Raw genomic sequence first — 19,396 nt, 5'->3', positions numbered from 1 at the left:
CAAGAGAACTGGAATCGGGTTTGACGTGACCCCTCAAACGTGGCTCTGTCCCCTACGTGACTCTCACACCAACCTTTCTCCCCAGCAGTGCTTACAAACATTTTTAAAATCAAGATGGCAAGGATCAAGATGAACAAATTTAATGAGGATGAACTTTCAAGGCGGAGCCTGGACCATTCCCACAGGGAACCAGAAGATTGCTCTGGGAACGTCCTACTTAAAAAAACTTGACTCTCTCCTTAAACCCAGACTGCCCTTAAAAACAGGTAGGAAACCTGAGATATCCAAGAATAGATTGGGGGCGGGGAGGGGGGGGATCATTTCAGGAACAGGAAGCTGGTATTAGTATTACTTATAATATCAAGAAGAAGGCAAATTTTAACATAGAATTTCTATCATCTTTTTAAATGTACATGAAAACATTTCTGAGCCTTCTGAGCAGTCTTTTGTCAAAGGGAATCATGCTTAAATTTTATTATGTAGACTCTATGATCAATGCTTACTCACCATGAGCATAGTAAACATATATATATATTTATGTGTGTATTTAATGATATATATACATATATATATTTTAAAGGAAGTTAGCAGTCATTAGTTTTGGAGCTAAGAGGGGCCTCATGGACAGATAAAGTTCTAAGAGGCTTCACACCTAAGTGTCTGGGCCACAGAGGCAAAGAGCAGAAGCAAAAAGACAAAAAGGTAAAAAAAAAAAAAAAAAAAAAAAAAAAAAAAGACAAAGGTAAACACGAAAAGCCTGCAGAATCCACCTCCGCAATACGCTGACCTCAGCTGCAGGGCCCACCAGTAACACCATCTCCACAGCCTCCACTGACCCCATATATGTCTTGAGCTCCATCTGCAGGGAAGGACTCAGAGAGATTTCAAGGAACAGGTTTGGCTAAAAACACTTCCCCAAATCCTAACGCCCTGCATCAGGTCATGAGCTATGGATGCCAAAGGAGATGGGTGTTCGCAGACGAAAAGGTCTCCCACATGAAGAAGCACAAATCACCACTCATCACGGTGGGAACCCAGCTTGAAGGTCACAGGCCAGAAGACTGGGAACAGCAGTCAGAGTCAGTCTGGCAATGAGACAGGACAGGCCCCAACCAGACAAGGTCTGGCAGAGTCCACAGCCAGAACACCCTCTCCAAGGCCAGTAGCGTAGCCCTGCTCGCTGGACCTCAGGGATCCTAGAACCCCTGTGCAGAGTGTGCAGGGAACTTGGAGATGGAGAAACCCCTGAGGTGGTGATGGGGGGAGCGGCTCTGGGTGAGGAGGCCCGTCCCGCCTTCTCTGGTATCGGTGAGGTTTCCAGGACACGGTGAGCGGGGGCTGCCTTCCCACAGGAGGTTAGAGGACACGGGCACTGAAAACAAGTCTCAGGAAGGATCTGTGAGAGCCTGAGCCCTGGTCACCTCCGGGGAGACGGGTTAGAAGTTGAGCAGGGAGGGGGTGGAATATATCTTATTCCAGAACCTTCTAAAGCATTTGCATTTGATTACCATGCATATGTATCTCTTTTACATTCTAGAAAAACAAAGAACTTTTCCTTAATGACAAAAATATTTTTAAGAATGAGAAGGATCTGGACTGAGGCATGTCATGGGCAGGAGTCGGGGGCATGGAAAATGGGGCATATTCTTGAAATATACTGATGTCTAAAATGAGTCAAAAATGATGAGATCTTGGCTCTCATCTCTTCCCTGGGCTACAGGCTGGGTGTTGGGGCATCTCTGCATCCTTCCAGGTGGGTCCCCAGTGACTCCCCCAGCCTAGCTGGTGCCACCAATCCTAGCTGGCACCCTTCCCCTGCAAACTGTTTACAATGTGGGACCCTGAGTGGGGATAGGGGCAGTCCCACCTGGACCAAGTGCCCCACTGTGAGCTGTAGGGTCCCTATTCCAACACTAACTGTGAGAGCTTCAGCTAGTCACTTGACCTTCCTAAACTCGAGTCTCCTCGTCTGTTAAAAGGAGGCCAGAACAAGGAGATCCAACCAGGATCCAAGGAGACCCAACCAGTCCAAGGAGATCCAACCAGTCTATCCTAAAGGAAATCAGTCCTGAATATTCACTGGAAGGACTGATGCTGAAGCTGAAACTCCAATACTTTGGCTACCTGATGTGAAGAATTGACTCATTAGAAAAGACTCTGACGCTGGGCAAGATTGAAGGCGGGAGGAGAAGGGGATGATAGAGGATGAGATGGTTGGATGGCATCACCGATTCAATGGACATGAGTTTGAGCAAGCTCCAGGAGTTGGTGAAGGACAGGGAAGCCTGGCATGCTGCAGCCCATGGGGTCACAAAGAGTTAGACATGACTGAGCGACTGAACTGAACTGAGAACAGTTCCCATGTCACTGAATTACTGTGAGGGTAAAATGAGGTCATACCCACAAAGCGTTTAGCCTGGCACCTGCTAAGAGCTCAGTTTGCTACCAACACCACAATGGCTTCTCTTAGCATCTTCTCTTTTTTTGCCTGCACCCCAGTGGTATATGGGAACTTAGTTCCCTGACCAGGGACCGGACCCATGCCCCCTGCATTGGAAGGTGATATCTTAACCACTGGACCGCCAGGGAGGTCCCTTAGCATCTTTTTAGAGTCATTTGCTGCTCAGATTCATGGGAGTTTATGAGGATCCCTCTCTCTGGGGAAGCCTGCAGACTTGCAGCCTAGCATTGTTCTGTGTGTGAGATGCTGTCTGTCAGACGGCATGCAGCAGGGAGAAAGCAATTTCACCGCATTACGGGTAGGATTTGCCTTAATGGTTTGACAGATGAGACCCTCTGCTCACAGCCAGGGTGGGTGGGTAGGGCTGGAGGGGTCCAGTGGGCAGAAGAGCAAGCCTCAGAAATTAAGGAGTCAGGGGACAGTCCCAGGGCAGGAGGAGAGCTGGAGAGTTAAGAAAGCCCTCATGACAAATAGGGCTTAGTGGCTGCCTCAGAAAGAAAAACGAAGCATTCAGTCAGAAGTTAACTGCTCCGCGGCTAACCTGTGACCCCAGAGGAATCTTTGCACAAACCCGTGACAAGAGTTCACACCCATACACATCTTCCCCCACAGACAGAGTGTCTCCCACAAGGTTTTAATGCGAAAGCTTTGAAAATGGAAAACCTTCCCCAACTTTGTTGCTGTCACTAGGATGAAGGTTATGGAAACTTTGTTCAGATTAAGGGCAGAGGTTTAGATTCCATGGACAGATCTGAAAGATACTTCTGTTTAAAAAAAAAATACACAAAGAGAAAAAAAAGAGAAGAAAATGTCCCGAGTGGAAGAATCGACAGAATTCAATCCCTCTGTCTACGGAAGGTATATCATAATTTTACCTCCATGCATTTTACTATGCTTTTAAAATCCCCTCTGGGACTGTAAAACATGACTGGCTTTCTCTTCATTCCATCTTACTCTGAGCGCTAACGTGTTTGCAGGGCTGGCCCAACCCCTTGCAGGCAATTCCTCTGAGGAACACCGTGTTTCTAGAGCTTCTCTCTTTTGGACCACATTCTCTAAGGAATTCCACTGAATTTCATTCTGAATCCTGCTTCTGCAACACAGGTAATCACTCTTTTTTTGGGGGGGAGGTGGGAACAAAATCAAAACCTTCCCTCTCAGATATGCTCCTCCAGTTCCAGGTTTCCTTTTCCTCTGATTTTAAAAGATCCCATTGATAGTGATCACTGAGTTACTTAAAACAATAAACACTAACACTCTAAAATAAGCTGTTTCCCCACTCCCAAATCCTGGCAGGCCCTTTTCCATCATGTTTTGCCACAGTCTCCACTCAGCTTCCTCTCTCTCCGGAATCTCTTTACCATAAATTCCTCGTGCCATAAATCAAGCTCTTAACCAAATGTGTTTTTTCTCCTATTTCCACAGCACATAAAGGAGATTAGGTAAGGAAGCGGGTTTTTTTTTTTTTTTTTTTTTTAAAGGGCCACCAAGACATTGTGTTGTCCTTTGATACTAGATTTGATTCATCAATGAGAGGGGGGCCTGCAGAGAACAGGGCAGGCAGAGGTATAGAAACCCTCTGACGCTCAGTCCACGGATGCACATTCTCAACCCAGAGCACGAGGCCCCAGAGCTAACACAGTGATGCTGTAAGTACCGCCTATCACTCCCCAATAGCAAACAAAGTGCCTTCACCACCTAGAGCTGGTGGATGAGATAAAGGGTCAAGGGATGGGGGGAAGCGAGGATTTGTTTTCCTTCCATGACAAATTTTAGGTAAACAGGCAGGGGAGCTAATTTGACACTTACTTTCCTCCTTTAGCAAGTCTCTGCCTCCCCAAACCTCTCCCCAGAGAAACTCTATCAAACCCCGACCGGTCTCATCGGCCCAAACCCAAGTCTGATCTTAGCTGAACTTCGTGTCTTCTGGAAGCTGAGAGGAGAGAACAGCCAAGTGGGGGCCAGGCGCCCACATGCAAGGGCAAATTCCAGTTAAGCCATCCATGACCATCCGATTACCTACATGCTTGCTGGAACCAGCCAGTTCCATGAGACCACCTGAATGACCAAAATACAGAGAATGTTCCAAGATCACGCTGTTTAGCTGCTAGGCAGCAAATGCGCTTCTAGATGTGGGCCTGCCCTTCACAGAATTCAGTGGGTTTCATAACACGGCCCCCAGAACTGGCTCCCAAACCACACATGCCATCTTTGACCCATTCACGATGTCCCTGGGAATGTGTCCTTTGCCTCAAAGATACTGTTATAAAACATGACCTTGTCTGACCTTGATTTTTCTCTGGTTTTTGATCTATCTGTACCAGTAATCAAGAGGGTGAAATTAAAGTCTGGGGAAAGAAAAAAAAAACAAAACCAAAAACCAACCCTGCTGCCCCGTCCTGAGATGCTGGTGGTGAGCCAGCATGAGGTGCATGCATGTGAGGGGTTATCTGCTGATGCAAGTGTATCTCCATCCCGCCCTACGGAAGAGTCTGGCTCTCAAAAAAGACCTGGACGTGCTCACTGAGAAACCAACTCAACAAACCCAGCAATGCTGCCTACCTCCTGAACAAACAGCTCACTTCCTTTCACACCTCTCTGCCCCCACAGAACTAATGTGTGCAACACACGAAAAGTACAGCCCACCCGGCAACTCATGGATGTGTCAGGAAGACTTCCCAATGGCCACACCATCCACTAGCAGCCCTGGAGACCTGTACAAGAGCCAACAGGCTCGGGCAGACTACCCTCTCTGGGCTGGCTCTTGCTGGTCCCCTTGTCTGAGACCCAGCTCAGAACACGGAAGGATCCCTGCCAAAGGAAATGGGGAGACGCCCTACATCACCCACCTCCCCCACCAAAAAGCTATTTCTCTTTCCCCAAACATCAAAATCCATAAAGAGCCTCAACAAACTCATGGTTACCAGGAAATGATCACAAGGAATTTCTTCTTTGGTACCAGAGAAAAATATTTTTGTGTCAAAAACAAATAACAAACTCGTATGTTGGTCTTACACTGGTAAGTCCAGTACATGTTAGTAAATGTCAACAAAAAAAATCCACAAAAGGATAAAACAATTTTTTTAAAACCTGCTCTTGTTCTAAAAAGGGAGCAACGATGGATCTAGTGAGATGTGGTCTCTGCATGTCTTGGGAGGGGCAAGGATCAGGGCCAAGAAGATGAAATTCCAGGCACATGCAGGACGGCAAGTGCCTAGGAAATACTGAGGAACAGTCCATCCCCAAGACATCTAATTACAGCTTACCTGTCGCCAGGTAAAGGCATGCCTGGCATCCCTGTGGTATGCTCTCTGTCATCAACGTATCTGCAGGCCTTTCTGGGGCTTTTCATTCCAGCCACAGTCCAATAACCCTCTTTTATCCAGGTATCTGATAAGCATTCTTCCACCAAAGGGGCCATGCTCATTATGGACGAATGGCTCTTTGTGAAGAATCAGTGGGTCCCACATGTGCAGCTGAGATGTGTCAACATCCCCCCAAATAAACGCCCAGAGATTTGTTTTTCCAGGGGACTGGTACCTGCCCACTTTCTACTGCTTCTCTTACACTATTTGACCCTACTGAAACACAAGGCCATTGCATCTCAAATGAAGGCCCCCAAATAACTTTGGAGCCATTGGCAAAGGCCACAGGCCACGTCTTGCATGAAACCTGTGTTAGACTAAGCACTCAGAAAATTAAGAAGAAAGGAGGGGCGGGAGGGATAAACAAAGAGGAAGAACTAGAATGCTGCCTTCAGTTACACACAGGGAAGGAGAGGAGAAAGGAGCAACTTAGACTGAGATGGACAATGAAGAACACCAGTCAGCCAGGGAGAAAAAGCACAAAGACCAGAGCTGAGTCAAGGGGATTTTAAAGGCATCTGCTTCTTCTATATGAAATAAAAAGAAGAGCACTGTAACAGCTGCAGAAAAAAAAAGTATGATGAAATAATTACAGGACAATGGTCTAGCTACACCAAATTAAAGGTTTCTTCCAGAAGGTAGCATTTTTCCCTATTAGAAAAAAAAAAATAATAGAGATGGGAATACCACTCCCTCTTTCAAGTCCCTAGAGTCAGGATCTCAAGATAGTAGCTGTAAAAATGGTCCAAATGGCTGTAAAAAATGGTCCTGAGGGTCGGGGAGGGGCGGCCACACCACCTGAAAGTCACTGAAGGTACCATGTTATAAGAGTCATCTTAAGACTGAACTCTCCCAGAGTCAGGCAAGTGGCCTCATCATCAATTCCCTGGCCCCAAGAAAGATATGCTCAGTCGCTTCAGTTGTGTCCGACTCTCAGAGACCCCATGGACTGTAGCCCACCAGGCTCCTCTGTCCATGGAATTCTCCAGGCAAGAACACTGGAATGGACTGCCATGCCCTCCTCCAGGGGATCTTTCCAACCCAGGGATCAAACCTGCATCTCCTGCGTTGCAGGCGAATTCTTTACCGATGAGTCACCAGGGAAGCCCCGAGAGACAATGTGCCACTTTAATAAAACAGCATTCTTGGAGGCAGGGGGAACCAATGACAACTTTCTCCCCTGCCTCACCCTGCTGCCACTCTTAAGACCATGTGGGCACTGCCCTATACTTGACACACTCCAAATGCTACCCTCAGCCTCCACTTTTTTTTTTTTTTTAGCCTCCATTTAGAAAGACCTGCTTGAAACATAGATTCAACGAAGTCAGCAAGGACCCATTCAGCCCAGAGTTCGGAGCTGGGCTGAGAACAGCCATATCTGTGCCAAAACCACTGCTGACCAACTGGTTCCTAATGTTTCCTAATGCCTTGTCCAGAAAATATCATTGCCACCTGCAGTCAGGCTGGGATTAATCCAGAGTTTCTCAGAGTGCATTTCAGAATCATCTGAGGACTTACTTCAGATGCAGATTCCTGGTCCTCTTCAAAACCTACTCAACCAGAATCTCTGGGGCTACAAGTAAGGAATCTGCCATTTTAACAAGCGTGCTGTACACACCGAGTTAGAGCCTGTGAGTTAGCCATTTTCCTCACTGTTTCAAAACTCATGTCCTTATTGGAACCAAGTACTAAATACTTTTGGAAACACTGCCTTCACCTTCCACCTTCGCGAGCACTTCCAGCCCCACCAGCTGTGCCAGGCTTTGGTTTAAGGCAGAGGTGTTGGCTCCAACTTGTCCCATTTGCCTGAAGCAAAAGTAAACCCACCGGGAGGCACAGACGATCAAAAAGCAACCAACAAAACTGAGGTTAACAAGCTCGAGGGTAACAACAACTAGTTGCCCGTTCAATATACAAATCATTCTGCCACCAAATCCACAGTCACGCTCATGGGAACACCTAATCAGAACATATTATAGGCACGTGTGTGTGTGCGTGCTCAATCATGCGACCCCATGGACTGCAGCCTGCCAGGTTCCTCTGTCCGTGGGATTTTCCTGGCAAGAATACTGGAGTGGGGTGCCATTTCCTCCTCCGGGGAATCTTCCTGACTCAGGGATGGAACCTGCATCTCCTGCACTGCAGACAGATTCTGTACCACTGAGCCACTGGGGGGACTACAGGATTCTATTTTAAGAATCAGAGGTGGAAGCCAAATCCAGTTAAGACAGACCTCATGGGGTAGTAGTTCAGACACCTCCAGGTACAGGTTTCTGACCTTGACTTCAAAAAAAGTAAGTCCAAGAAAACCAGAATCCCTTCCTTTCCAACAGGCATCAGTCTATCGCCAAAAAAAGCATTCGATCACAGGGACAACGAGGGCTTATGCCACTGCACATGAGTCCCACCAAACACAGCAGGGTGTTACCTCTTGGGTTATTTCCAGTCCTGCAGATGAGCTCAGAGTCTCGCACCACTGGGCTTTCTCACCCTCAGAACTAGACTCAGCTGACCTTACCAATGCACCAGGACTTGACCTTCCAAGCTCCAGACACTGATTGGACAGACGCCCACGAAGAGACCGGTCAGAACCACTAGCACAGGGATGCTCCCCAAAATAGAAGCACAGAAGCAGAGGAAGAGACCCAAGAGCTGGCTGGGCTTGGGGAGTGGTAAAGTTCTTCAAACTCTTTATCTACTTTCTGTTACCTGTCTCCGCAGGGGGATGCGCTTGGTCAGCTTGTGCACAGCCGGCTGGCTGCTGAAGTCTGGCTTCTTGGTTGTGTTCCTCATCCGGCACAAGATGACCGTCACCACCATGCAGGCGATGAAGAACACCCCTATGCAGTAAATGGCTATTTCCAGGTAGTCTGGGGAAGCTGGGATCTCCTTTTCTCTTACAGGAGCTAGATTGCAGATCACAGGAGAGGAACAGATAAGCAGGCCACAGAGTTAGGAGACTGCACTGATGCTTCCTGGCGTAACTACAGGAAATCAAAAAGTGACAATCATTCCCAAGGCAAGATGGGCCTCCCAACAGCTCAGCGCTGCAAGAGGCATGGGCTGTGGGCCTGCCGTGCACCTCTTCTAAACAAAAGTGAATAACTCTGGGCTCCTTGTTTTACCACTGGGGCCCAGGTAGTCTCTTATCACTACCTCAACGGACCTCCGGAATCCAGATCATGATGGATCGGCTGACTCCAAGGTACGAGGGTCAGGTTACAAGGTCACATTCCGTTAAGACATATGGGTAGGGTAGGACAGTCACCCACACCCACGACAAAAGGGCTGCCTTCTCCCTTGATGGTCTCTGATGCAAACCATTTAAAAATTCTTAAATATGAACGTGCCCACTTTTGTCTCTAAAGGAAGAATGCCTCTGTCTTATTTGGGTGAGCTCTTCCAAAGGAAGATGTGACCAAGTCATTTGCCCAGAACACAGTTTCAAAGCAAACAAAAAAATTTTTCATCTACTGGGCTGGTTGGAAAAGGTTCATATTTCTAAATATAGTCCAGTAGATTATTTAACTAAACAAATGCTTTTAATAATAAAGACTGAATTGGTTATAGTACAGAATCATTATGTCTATACAATAAAAAGTATGTAACATTCTTTAATAACCATTTAAATTTTTGTGTATCTGGTTATACACATGTCACAACTTTTAAAGAAAAAACAGAGATGATGTCACATGTGAGGGCACATAAAACTGCTTAAGTTAGAAACTCTTACACTAACTTCCAATAATCTGCTCCCTCCTTGGTCCTCAATGATCAATCGACAAGCAGTGTATTTCCAAATAGTACTTTTCTCAAATTGCATTCTTAATTAATGTGCTCGTACTGTCAGGCAAATCGGTTAAGAAGTGCCAGTCGGGCACTTGTAAAATGCAATACTGCAAGTAAAAGCAAGCTCAATACACGAGGCATCTCACTGTTGCAAAGCAAATACTCAGAGCGGATTCACAACAAAAGGAAAAATGAATGCAATGGCATTATTTAAAGCTTATACATTTGAGTCAGAAAACTATTCGCAAGATAGTCAAAACTCTTAGCAGCACAGCACAAAATGAAATGATCAATTTATTTTTGCTAGATATAAGCATGCAGGTAGGCACCAAACTCTAAAAATAAGGAATTAATAACTGGAGTGGAACATTATGAGCTGGCAAACCATAGTCTATGCAGTTTCACAAAGGAAATGACAAAGAGACAGATGTATTAAAGAAGATAGTAGTTAAAACTTGACCAGGGTAGAGATGTCAGTTAAAAGATTTAGACAGCGGCAGTGTTTAGGCAAGAGGGCTTCAGTGATGTTGATTTCTCTGTAGGGTAGAAATAACATCAAGCCCAAGATGGCAAGAGCATGCTTTGCAGTAAAAGCCTAAGAGTCTGTTCCATTACATCATGCAGCAAGCCACCGATCCCCAAGTAGATAACACACTGCTTCTGAACACCCTACACACAGAGGTATTTCTGCCCAGGAGCCTCAACATACACCCATCTATTTACATCTCATTAAAAACAGGAAGTGGAACAAAAAAAAATTTTTTAAGTACATATGGGATTTTAACAAAATGGAATTTGAAATGAGAAAAATCACTTTGAATTTTACAGAGTGATTTCAACTTCTTCCTTAAAAGAAACCAGGATGGGTGAATTTACACATTGACTCAATAACTCACTAAAAACATAAGATCTCTCGGGGTTTGAAGGGTAAAATTTCACTTGATCATAAATAAATGCGCGGGTGGGATCTCATTGCAAGTGAATTTCCAAGGCAACTTTCTTATCCCAGGGGGGTAATTTTAAACATTTTGAAAAATCTTTATGTGAGGGGAAAAGGGACCATTCCTGAGAACAGAAGCTGTGTTAATTTCATAGCAATCAACCAAGAAGAGGGAAAAAACCATGGAGAGAAAGAGCAGTATATACCTGGCAGAACTGTCAACCATGCAGAGTGAAAGGATATCCCAATAGAATTACCCGCCAAGCACGTATATTCCCCAGCATCCTCAAAAGTTACATTCCGAATATAGAGAACCTCAATTTCTTTGTCCGTGGTATTAACACCGGCGGCCTAGAAAACAAGGAAAGCAAGAGAAAAGGCTAGACGACACAGGAATGATTGTGGAGGGGGCCATGGAACCACGAGGCATTGCACCGGGACCTCCAGCGGGTACCGGCCACCGGAAGATTCCAATCGCAGCCCATCCACAAAGCCCACAACCAAGAGACACTGAGCAACACGGAGCAGCTCACCTCCACAGGCCCGTCACCACACCGGCTTCACCACCTAGACATACATGCATGCGATCAAAGGCATGGAAAAATCAACCCACAGAGATCCATTCTCTGGGTCTTTGCTTGCTTGCTTTGGATGGAGGAGTGATTTTCCAAAAGTAAGGCACCCAGAAGTCCAAGCTGGGTTCTGGTCCTGTTGGCTGCAGACTCCCACCTTGAAAAAAGGATGGCTCTGTCTAAATTGTTGTATTGCAAGATAGCACACTGCAGGTTAGTCCAAGTGGATACTTGGCATATCCTTCCAGGCCTGTGAGAACCACCAGGGTGGGGTTCTGTGTTGGTTACTAGGCTCTGGTTACTTTTACTCCTGTACAACCACCTTGACATACATTGCATTAAAAGAAAATGGAAGAAAACATGATATTGATAGCAAAGAAACTGGGCTCTTTTTTTTTCTTTTTGCAACAAAAACATTTGCATGTAAATCATGACAAATTGGTGGCTCAGACAGTAAAGAATCTGCCTGCAATGTAGGAGACCCGGGTTCGATCCCTGGGTTAGGAAGATCCCCTGGAGAAGGGAATGGCTAACCACTCCAGTATTCTTGCCTGGATAATTCCACAGAGGAGCCTGGTGGACTACAGTCCATGGTGTCGCAAAGAGTCAGACATGACTGACTCATGTCCCTTTCATATGAAAAACTGAGAAAAGCAATCTACTGTCTTTAATAGCCAGTCAGCAGTACATTTATTCACGGAGATGGGATATCCTTGAACTTGGGATAACAAGGTCAAGGACAGTATTCTGTAAGTATCAATTAGGTAACAGAGAAAACGGTGCTCTGTTGAACCAACGATATTTCTCTAAAAATCTGCGGTTGGGAAGGTATCAAATTCTGCTGTTATGCAAATGCCATGCGCAACAGGCACACTGGTGTGTGTCTGCAACAGTGCTGATGTGCAATAATGATGGGAGATGTGCAGCCTGAACAAGAAAAACCAGAAGGAACAACTTCAAAACTGGGTGGGGGGCGAAGGGCAATCTTCAAAAGAAATTAGAGCAAGCGCTTTGAACATGTGTGGGTATTTTTCCATGGCTGCTGGCATCCTACCAGCCGCATCACGGAAGAAAGATTATGATGAATATACCAAGACCACAGAATCACCCTATAAGCTGCTTGCAATCTCCCAAAGCACCAGGTCTTTTCAGCTTCTATATCCAGCCTTCTTTTAAAAAAAAAAAAACAAATACAAAAAAAAACAAACAAAAACGTTGTTACCTTGCTGTTTTGGCAGGACAGTGAGCCAGGCAGACTGGTTGGCCTGCCCTATATAATTGGAGACCTTACAAATATACTCCCCAGCATCCGCCTCAGTCACATTGAACAGAGCCAGCACTTCTGCATTGGAACTATTTATCCCCGAGTGCTGGAATAGACACAGGAGAACAATATAACGGCCAACCCGGAAGGACTTCACAAGGTCCCACCACCAACACACCACCAAAAAACCACCTTCATCTCATCTAAACAGCAGCATCAAAGGGCTGTGGGTTTAGAAGGAAGAAAAATAAGTCAACTGGTGGACAGTGGAAGTGACCCAGTGGAGAGGGGAGGGAGGGTGTGATCAATTCCCTTGAAGAAAGGGCCCACAGTTCCCCAAGCGGAGCATCTCTTTCCAGCTTTTTGGATCCTGGGTGTTTGTAGCTGGAGAGCACACTTTGGTGGTTTAATGTTTTGAGCTACGCTACCTATGGTTCTACTGGAAGACTGTTCTTCTTAAGGACATTCTCTATGAGCAGCTCAATGTGGGAGATGTGTCAGGCAGTGTGCTCAGAAGTATTTATGCAGACTCAGCTACCGGTTGCTATCACCATCTTGAAGAGCAAGACAGATCTAAAAAATAAAGAGGCTGGTGCTATTAAAACTGGGTCTTGCAAGGAACCAAAGAAGAATTCCATGGGGAAAAAGGTTTCCTTGTTCTACATTTCACGTGTGCAGAAATACCTTCTCAAGTTTATCATCTAAACCACGTGTGAAAGAACTTCAAAGGTTACGGGATTTCTTTTAAAAGGAAAATCTAAATTGTTTCTAAAAGGTGGCTACTAAAATCTGATCCTAACATCATATTAAGAAAAAACAACGTCAGTGGAACAATAAACGTTGCGACAACACCTAGAGTTTATAATGCTCTTTCCAGCTACTCCAATCCACTGATCTGCACAGCGCCCTGTGGGGGAGATACTATCACGATCCCCACTTTTATAGATGTGCAGCTAAGCCTAAACATCTCATCTAAGATCTCTGGGCTGATAAACAGCTCAACTATTCTGACTCCAACTTTAGTAGTCCTCCCACTGCCCCATGGCTCCCTCCTGAGATTTTATTAGCAAGCCTAATGATCTGCTAATTCTCAAACACACTCTGTGCTGAACACATACAAGAGTCATCTTCTCAAACTCAAAAGGAAATCAATGAACCTGCGGCCAAACTCATCAGGGGAAACCCAGTCGTGGGTATCTTTGGATTCAGAACTTGCTCACCTTCAGAACCTTGAGATAGGGCAGCCCGTCGGGCCCATATTTACTGCCGTTCTTTTCCACGTGTTTGATCCACTGGATATGGGGCTGGGCATCGCTGTACACTTTGCAGACAAACTCCACATCGCCTCCAACCACAGTGGAGGCATTTGCCGGCAGCCCGGCTTGGAGGATGGGCCGGTGTGGTGATCGCTCTGGTGGAGACACAGAAGGAAGGGGGAGCGGGGACGGGACACGGAGAGATGAACAAATAAGTCGTGTTGTCCAGAAGGCTGCTAGTGAACTCAAGCCAAAAAGGCCTTGAGTCTGCTGGCTGACTCTTTTGAAATAACACCATGGCCCGATGCATAACAAAAAACGACTTCAAAGGAGAGGGCTGGAGCGCGACCCTTGTAAAAAGAGTACGTATTTAGAGAGCTGAGAAAAGAACTTAACTACATTCTCGAGTCATTGTTGTCCATGGCCACCTAATGAACAAGAATAAGATTTTATTTTGAGGATCTAAAAGACAAATGGTGAGGGAAAGAGTGCCTCTTCACTTATTTCATTTGGGACCATTTCAGAAACTCACCTTGATCATCAGCTTAACATCTCAGGGACTAACTTTTGAGGTCACCCTGAATTCCAAAATGGCATCTATAGGCAGTGTCTCCCCGCACCTTTCTAAGATGCTCTGGGGAAGATTTACAGCCCTTGTTTTGAAAAGAAAATAAACTAAAATCTAAAGCCCAAAGTAACGAACAACTGGTTTCATCCCTTTGCTGTGGAATTCACTCCATTTGGTCATTCTTTGTCCCGCGCCCCGTTCACCTCCCTGTAAGTACTCCGGGTCACTGTCTGTCCCATGCTAGATGCACAGGCAGACGCTCCTCAGCTTACTCAGATGTGGCACCAAAAGAAACACAAAGCAACACTGGTTCACAAATCCCGGCACCGTCTCAGACCGTCTTAAAGGAGGCCCCACAGTGGGTAAGCCAGCAATTACTTTCCACCCTCGCTTGTCTGCGTCTCTCTAGGGAAACTTTCCAGTTCAGGGGTGGTCTTTGCAGAAACTTTGCAGAGGCAACTGCATCAAGATGCAGGAACGACTACATAAGGTTCCTCAAGAATCAAGTAACAGACCAGCCTGCTGCATGATCTTGTCTACAAAGATAGTCCACAGAATCACAAATGGACCAGAGCCTCCCTACACAGCAGCTCGGTCAAGAGTCACACACAGAAAGAGAGTCCATGCACCAATATCACCCCATGCCCACCTACCTGCACGTACCTGCTCCTGTCTCCCTCCCCACACTGTGGGTACTGCTGCCTTTAACCTCCAGCCTAAAACATCACCAAGGGAAATGAGGACATCCCAACCAGCTCGATAAACCGAAGATGTCTCCACACCACGCCTGAGCATCCTTAAGCATCGCACTGGAAACAGCAAATTAAAACGACAGCTATCTAAGCCTTTCTATATTGGGGCTTTCAGATTAAAATGTCATTTAGTGGAATTTGTTGGACAGGAGCCAGACCATGTGCAAATTGATTTTACTGCGTAAGCCTGTGGCTGGCCTTTAAAAACTTAAAAAAAAAGAAAAGAAAAAGTGCCAGCAGTTACTCTTTAGCACATTTCATTCTAGAATCTTCCATCACTTCACAAACACCTTTGTTTTTGCATTAAAAAGACAGGGTTGCAGAGCCCAAAGAAGGCATTCATTTGCCATGGTTTCACCCACATGGGCAAAGCAAAGAGCCCGGAAGTCGAGGCTCCTAGTCGTGGGGGCAGAAAACCCCAAAGCTGGAATCCTTTCAAGCATCACTAGAAACACTCACTGCTTGGCTAAGACGCCATCCCAGTGATGGGCCACTGTGAGCCTCCTGGTCAGGCCTGGTGGCCAGGTGGATGCAGAGGGACCCGCCAGAGGCCAGCAGGGACAGCGCTCTGGTTCAACCCCAGCTTACCCCATGCATGTGAAAAGAACAGAGTTAAGTCCACACACACTCTCCCCACCAGGCCTCCTCCTAAGAGACTTAACAGCCCAAGGGGCACTGGTCCCGCGGGCTGGACACTGCCGGCCAAGCTCACAAAACACGCTCCTTTGCACCTATCAAATACTGAGGCGCTTTACTCCTTCCCACAGAGAAGTGAATGTTAGGTATCAGTTCCTTCTCTGGCTCAGTTTTCCAGTTTTGCACGCGTGTGTTTGCGTGTTCAAAAGATAAATATTTACAGTGGACCTAAATATTTATTCTTAGAAACAAAGGTACTATAAAATCTTAAATGTCATAAGCCAGATCAACTGAATTTCAAACCAAGTCCCCTTTCTTCAACATGCTTGTTTCTCATAAATCGTTTCACAAGCAAACATTGTGCATGTAATACCAAATAATGATGCCGTGAACAATGAGGGCTTTCATACGGCACCGCAGCCCTGGTCTGCGCCAGGCTTCAGCAGAGAACTTCATCACTGGGGCAACACTGGCAGGGCCCACGATGGAGCTGCAGTCTTGTTTTACTTGTGGTCAACGTGCTGCTGTGCTCCAGTTATTAAGTTATTCCATTGCTATCCGGACTATGTTCACCCAAAAAAGAAAAAAAAAAAAGCACCATCTTCGCAATGGTTTCATGTTATTGCATTTGCAAATTACAGCATACCAAATGTTACCGCTTACAGTGGTGAATTCATCCTTTCAAATTTTCTCACCTTATACAAAATAACCTCTGAGCCACCCCCTCTCCCCCTCGGCCCTTTCTCACTTTAGGTACAAAAACTGCAAGCTGGATCGCTCTGTAATCGAAACCTTACACCGCCTTCCAAAACTTATTACAGCTGCCTTCAGTATAAAATGAAACCTTAGAGAATGTTATTTAAAATGTTTTTAAAAAGTCAGTAGGCCTCATGTTTCGTTTCTCCACATCAGGCTTTGATTTCCTTTGCAACCTTATTCTCTGCCCTTAAACAAGTCGGAGAACGAGGCCTGAAGCATCTTGGAAGAGATCCCAGGATGCCAGGCTCTGCCAAGAACGGCGTTCCCCTTTCTCAGATCCTTCAGCAACCACTCTTCCCTGTGTCCATCAGACCCCCAAGAACGGGGATCACCAGTGAGAGGATGACAGCACCTGGACTCCCGTTCTAACTTCTGAAAAACTGAGGTGAACGCAGGGTGCAGATGGCCGGCAGGAGAGCAGGCTGGGGGGCAGCCCCCAGGAAGCGGGCAGTCCCTCCGAGGCCCAGGCCAGCAGGCACTGGGAAAGCGAGACAGGGCCAGGGCCAGGACAGTGGGCATGAAGCCCCTCCAAGAGCGAACGTGCTCTCCTCAGCCCTGGGGGTACTCCAATGCCCTTGGGTCTGCAACTTTTGGGGGCAGCAAGCTGATATGAAAAGAATTTGTTGTTGTTCAGCTGCTAAATCGTGTCCGACTCTTTGCAACCCCATGGACTGTGTGGTCCACCAGGCTCCTCTGTCCATGGGATTTCCCAGGCAAGATAGTGGAGTGGGTTGTCATTTCCTCCTCCCGGGGATCTGCCTGGACCAGGGATCGAACCCACGTGTCCTGCATTGGCAGGCAGAATTCTTTACCACCGAGCCACCAGGGAAGCCCATAAAAAGAATCAGTCGATGAATTATCTTTGGATGAAAGAATAAAACCCAGAGCTGGCCCATCTCCTGTTCTTTTGTAATCACAGAAGTCATATCTCCTCTACCAGGAAGGATTTCCTTTTAGGCAAGGGGTCTCTCACAGCATGTTTAACGCTCAGATATTATAGAAACCAGATTTTGCTCTTTATAAGGGGAGCAATATACATGTACAGAAAAGCCAACAGGCATCTCATATCTGTGTTTTTACTGAAATGTTTAAAAATACATATTCTGAGTTCAGCAGGTTGCTGATGCACAGTGCATGGGCCGGAAAGAAGATGAGCACCCTTACAGTAGAGATCCTGAGGTCCCTGCGTAAGCTCCAAATTTAGACAGAACGGAAGGCAGTCCAAAGGGTGCGGCTGCGGCCGATGGGACAGTTGGCTGCCTTGCTGGAATGAGGTTCCACCAAATAAACGTGTAGTAAGCACAGCCTGGAGTGCTTTAAAACACACATTCTCTCCCCCGTATTCTCCCTTTGTCAAGTACGCCAAGAGTCGACTTTACCAAAGCAGAAGGCCCAGCTGCTGAGAGTCTAAATTTTGAGACAGGCTCTCTCAAATCCTACTCTGGAGCTGGGACCAAGGCTGCAGGAAGAAAACAGCCTGTTTCATTCCAAGGGGTAATTATTGAGAAGGAGAGAGAGAAAATACCTGAGTGACAAAGAATAAATCTTTGTTAATTGACCATTTGAAACTTTATAACATGCCCGTCCCTCCTCTGGACATCATAATAGGTTTGCTTGTAAGAGATCTACAACTTTTGCTTTAACATAGCAAAGGCCATAAAGAACGTCCACTGGGCAGAGAGGCCTCCTGTCCATGGGCTCCGTAAATACACATCCCCAGGATCAGGAGGAGAACCAGCTTCTTAAATTACACCTATAAATTAATCAAGCCCGGAGTCGCCGGTTTCCCAGCACACACTGGTCTTCTAAGTATTTCTCCACAAAGTTCAGCAGCGCTTGCCACAAAGAACCATTTCAAAGCCACACTCTCTGGCGGCAAAACACCGAGAGACTCCAATCACGGTGCATGCCCAGGACCGATCTGGAAAGAGTGAGCCTCCTCCTTCTCGGGCACCCATTCATTTCAGGAACGTGAAGAACCCTGCCTGCCCTGTCTTTAAATTAAAATCAAAATTGAATTACCCCTCCTCTGAAATGGCAGTTTCTTAGCAACTCCAAGGGGCTGAATAGGGAAAGAACATTCTGCAACTTGGAGGACACGTGAAAACAACTGAGAATTCTTGCTCCTAAAGCCTAGCCTTGCTTTTTTTCTCAAGAGTAGGCAGTGGTGGCTTTTGTTGCATAAAAAACAAAAACAAAACAAAAAAAACCCGCATTAAACCAGTTAGCATGAGGCCTGGTTATTAGGAGAGCCGATCAAAAGCCTCTGATGTTTGAGGAGCCCAAGAACCTGCTAAAGACCTCACGTGAATTACAATTAGTAGAATGAGTTCATTGCCTTGTCAAGACTCTGCTGAATGCCCTCTAACCAGCCAGGCTACATCTAACTAGGTTCTGGGTTTTCTTTTCCCTAAGCTTCCTCCAGCATCTAGAGACTGGCACGAAAGGAGGTCAGAACCAAAAAGTAATCTGGAGGAAAAGGGACAGTTAGGACATAGGATGAGAAGGATTGCTGGTGTCTCAGAAATAGTCAATGCATCTGTAGCCAGGACTTTGCTTGTCATCTTCCAGAAAGGACTGGGGGATGATGGGTATCAGAAATTACTTTAAAAAAAAAAAAGGAAAAACGCACTTTGGTGGAAGGTGACTAGTTTGCTGCTCTCTTTCCATTCTACATGTACCCTCATCTTTCTCCTGCTTGGATATCTGATTCTGGGGGTTCTAGACAAAGTGGCCTGGAGAGCCAACTTCCTCCAAAACATACGTGTGTCTCTGCAGAGAGCAAAGTCTAGGGAGCAAGCTGGTTTGGGAAAAGCCAAAATGTTCTCCCCAGCACTGAGGTTCCTCAGTGACTTAGGGAGGCTGTGCTATGTGAAATGCTAGAAGCAAAACACCACTAATTCCTTTGTGCTTGCTCGATGAGGTGGAGATGCAGGGTGAAGCGCTGGCTGAGGCTGGATGCACTGGGAAGCCCAAAGCAGGCGGAGGCATGGTGCCTTCCCTAATTAATGTCATAGACGGTATTATTTGGCTG

At 46.2% G+C, this 19,396-nt stretch overlaps 1 protein-coding gene across 11 annotated transcripts in view; it reads right to left on the bottom strand.

The window, feature by feature from the left end:
• The window catches only part of FGFR2 (fibroblast growth factor receptor 2), a 107,652-nt gene that overhangs the window by 24,874 nt on the left and 63,382 nt on the right, over positions 1 to 19,396 (bottom strand). For 5 of the 11 annotated variants that reach the window (XM_010859237.1, XM_010859232.1, XM_010859238.1 and 2 more), the window contains 3 exons: positions 13,612 to 13,802; positions 12,350 to 12,497; positions 8,530 to 8,732 (listed from right to left, as the gene is read on the bottom strand). In XM_010859237.1, coding sequence (XP_010857539.1) covers positions 8,530 to 8,732; positions 12,350 to 12,497; positions 13,612 to 13,802 — 542 coding nt within the window. Of the gene's footprint in view, positions 1 to 8,529; positions 8,733 to 10,761; positions 10,907 to 12,349; positions 12,498 to 13,611; positions 13,803 to 19,396 lie in introns of all 11 variants that reach the window. The other 6 variants (XM_010859234.1, XM_010859239.1, XM_010859241.1 and 3 more) reach the window with 3 other exon arrangements.

The sequence above is a fragment of the Bison bison genome, unplaced genomic scaffold (assembly GCF_000754665.1).
Source record: "Bison bison bison isolate TAMUID 2011002044 unplaced genomic scaffold, Bison_UMD1.0 scf7180017864456, whole genome shotgun sequence".
Classification (NCBI taxonomy): Eukaryota; Metazoa; Chordata; class Mammalia; order Artiodactyla; family Bovidae; genus Bison; species Bison bison.
Note: the sequence above shows the minus strand (reverse complement) of the source record. Positions and strands in the feature narration are given on the sequence as shown.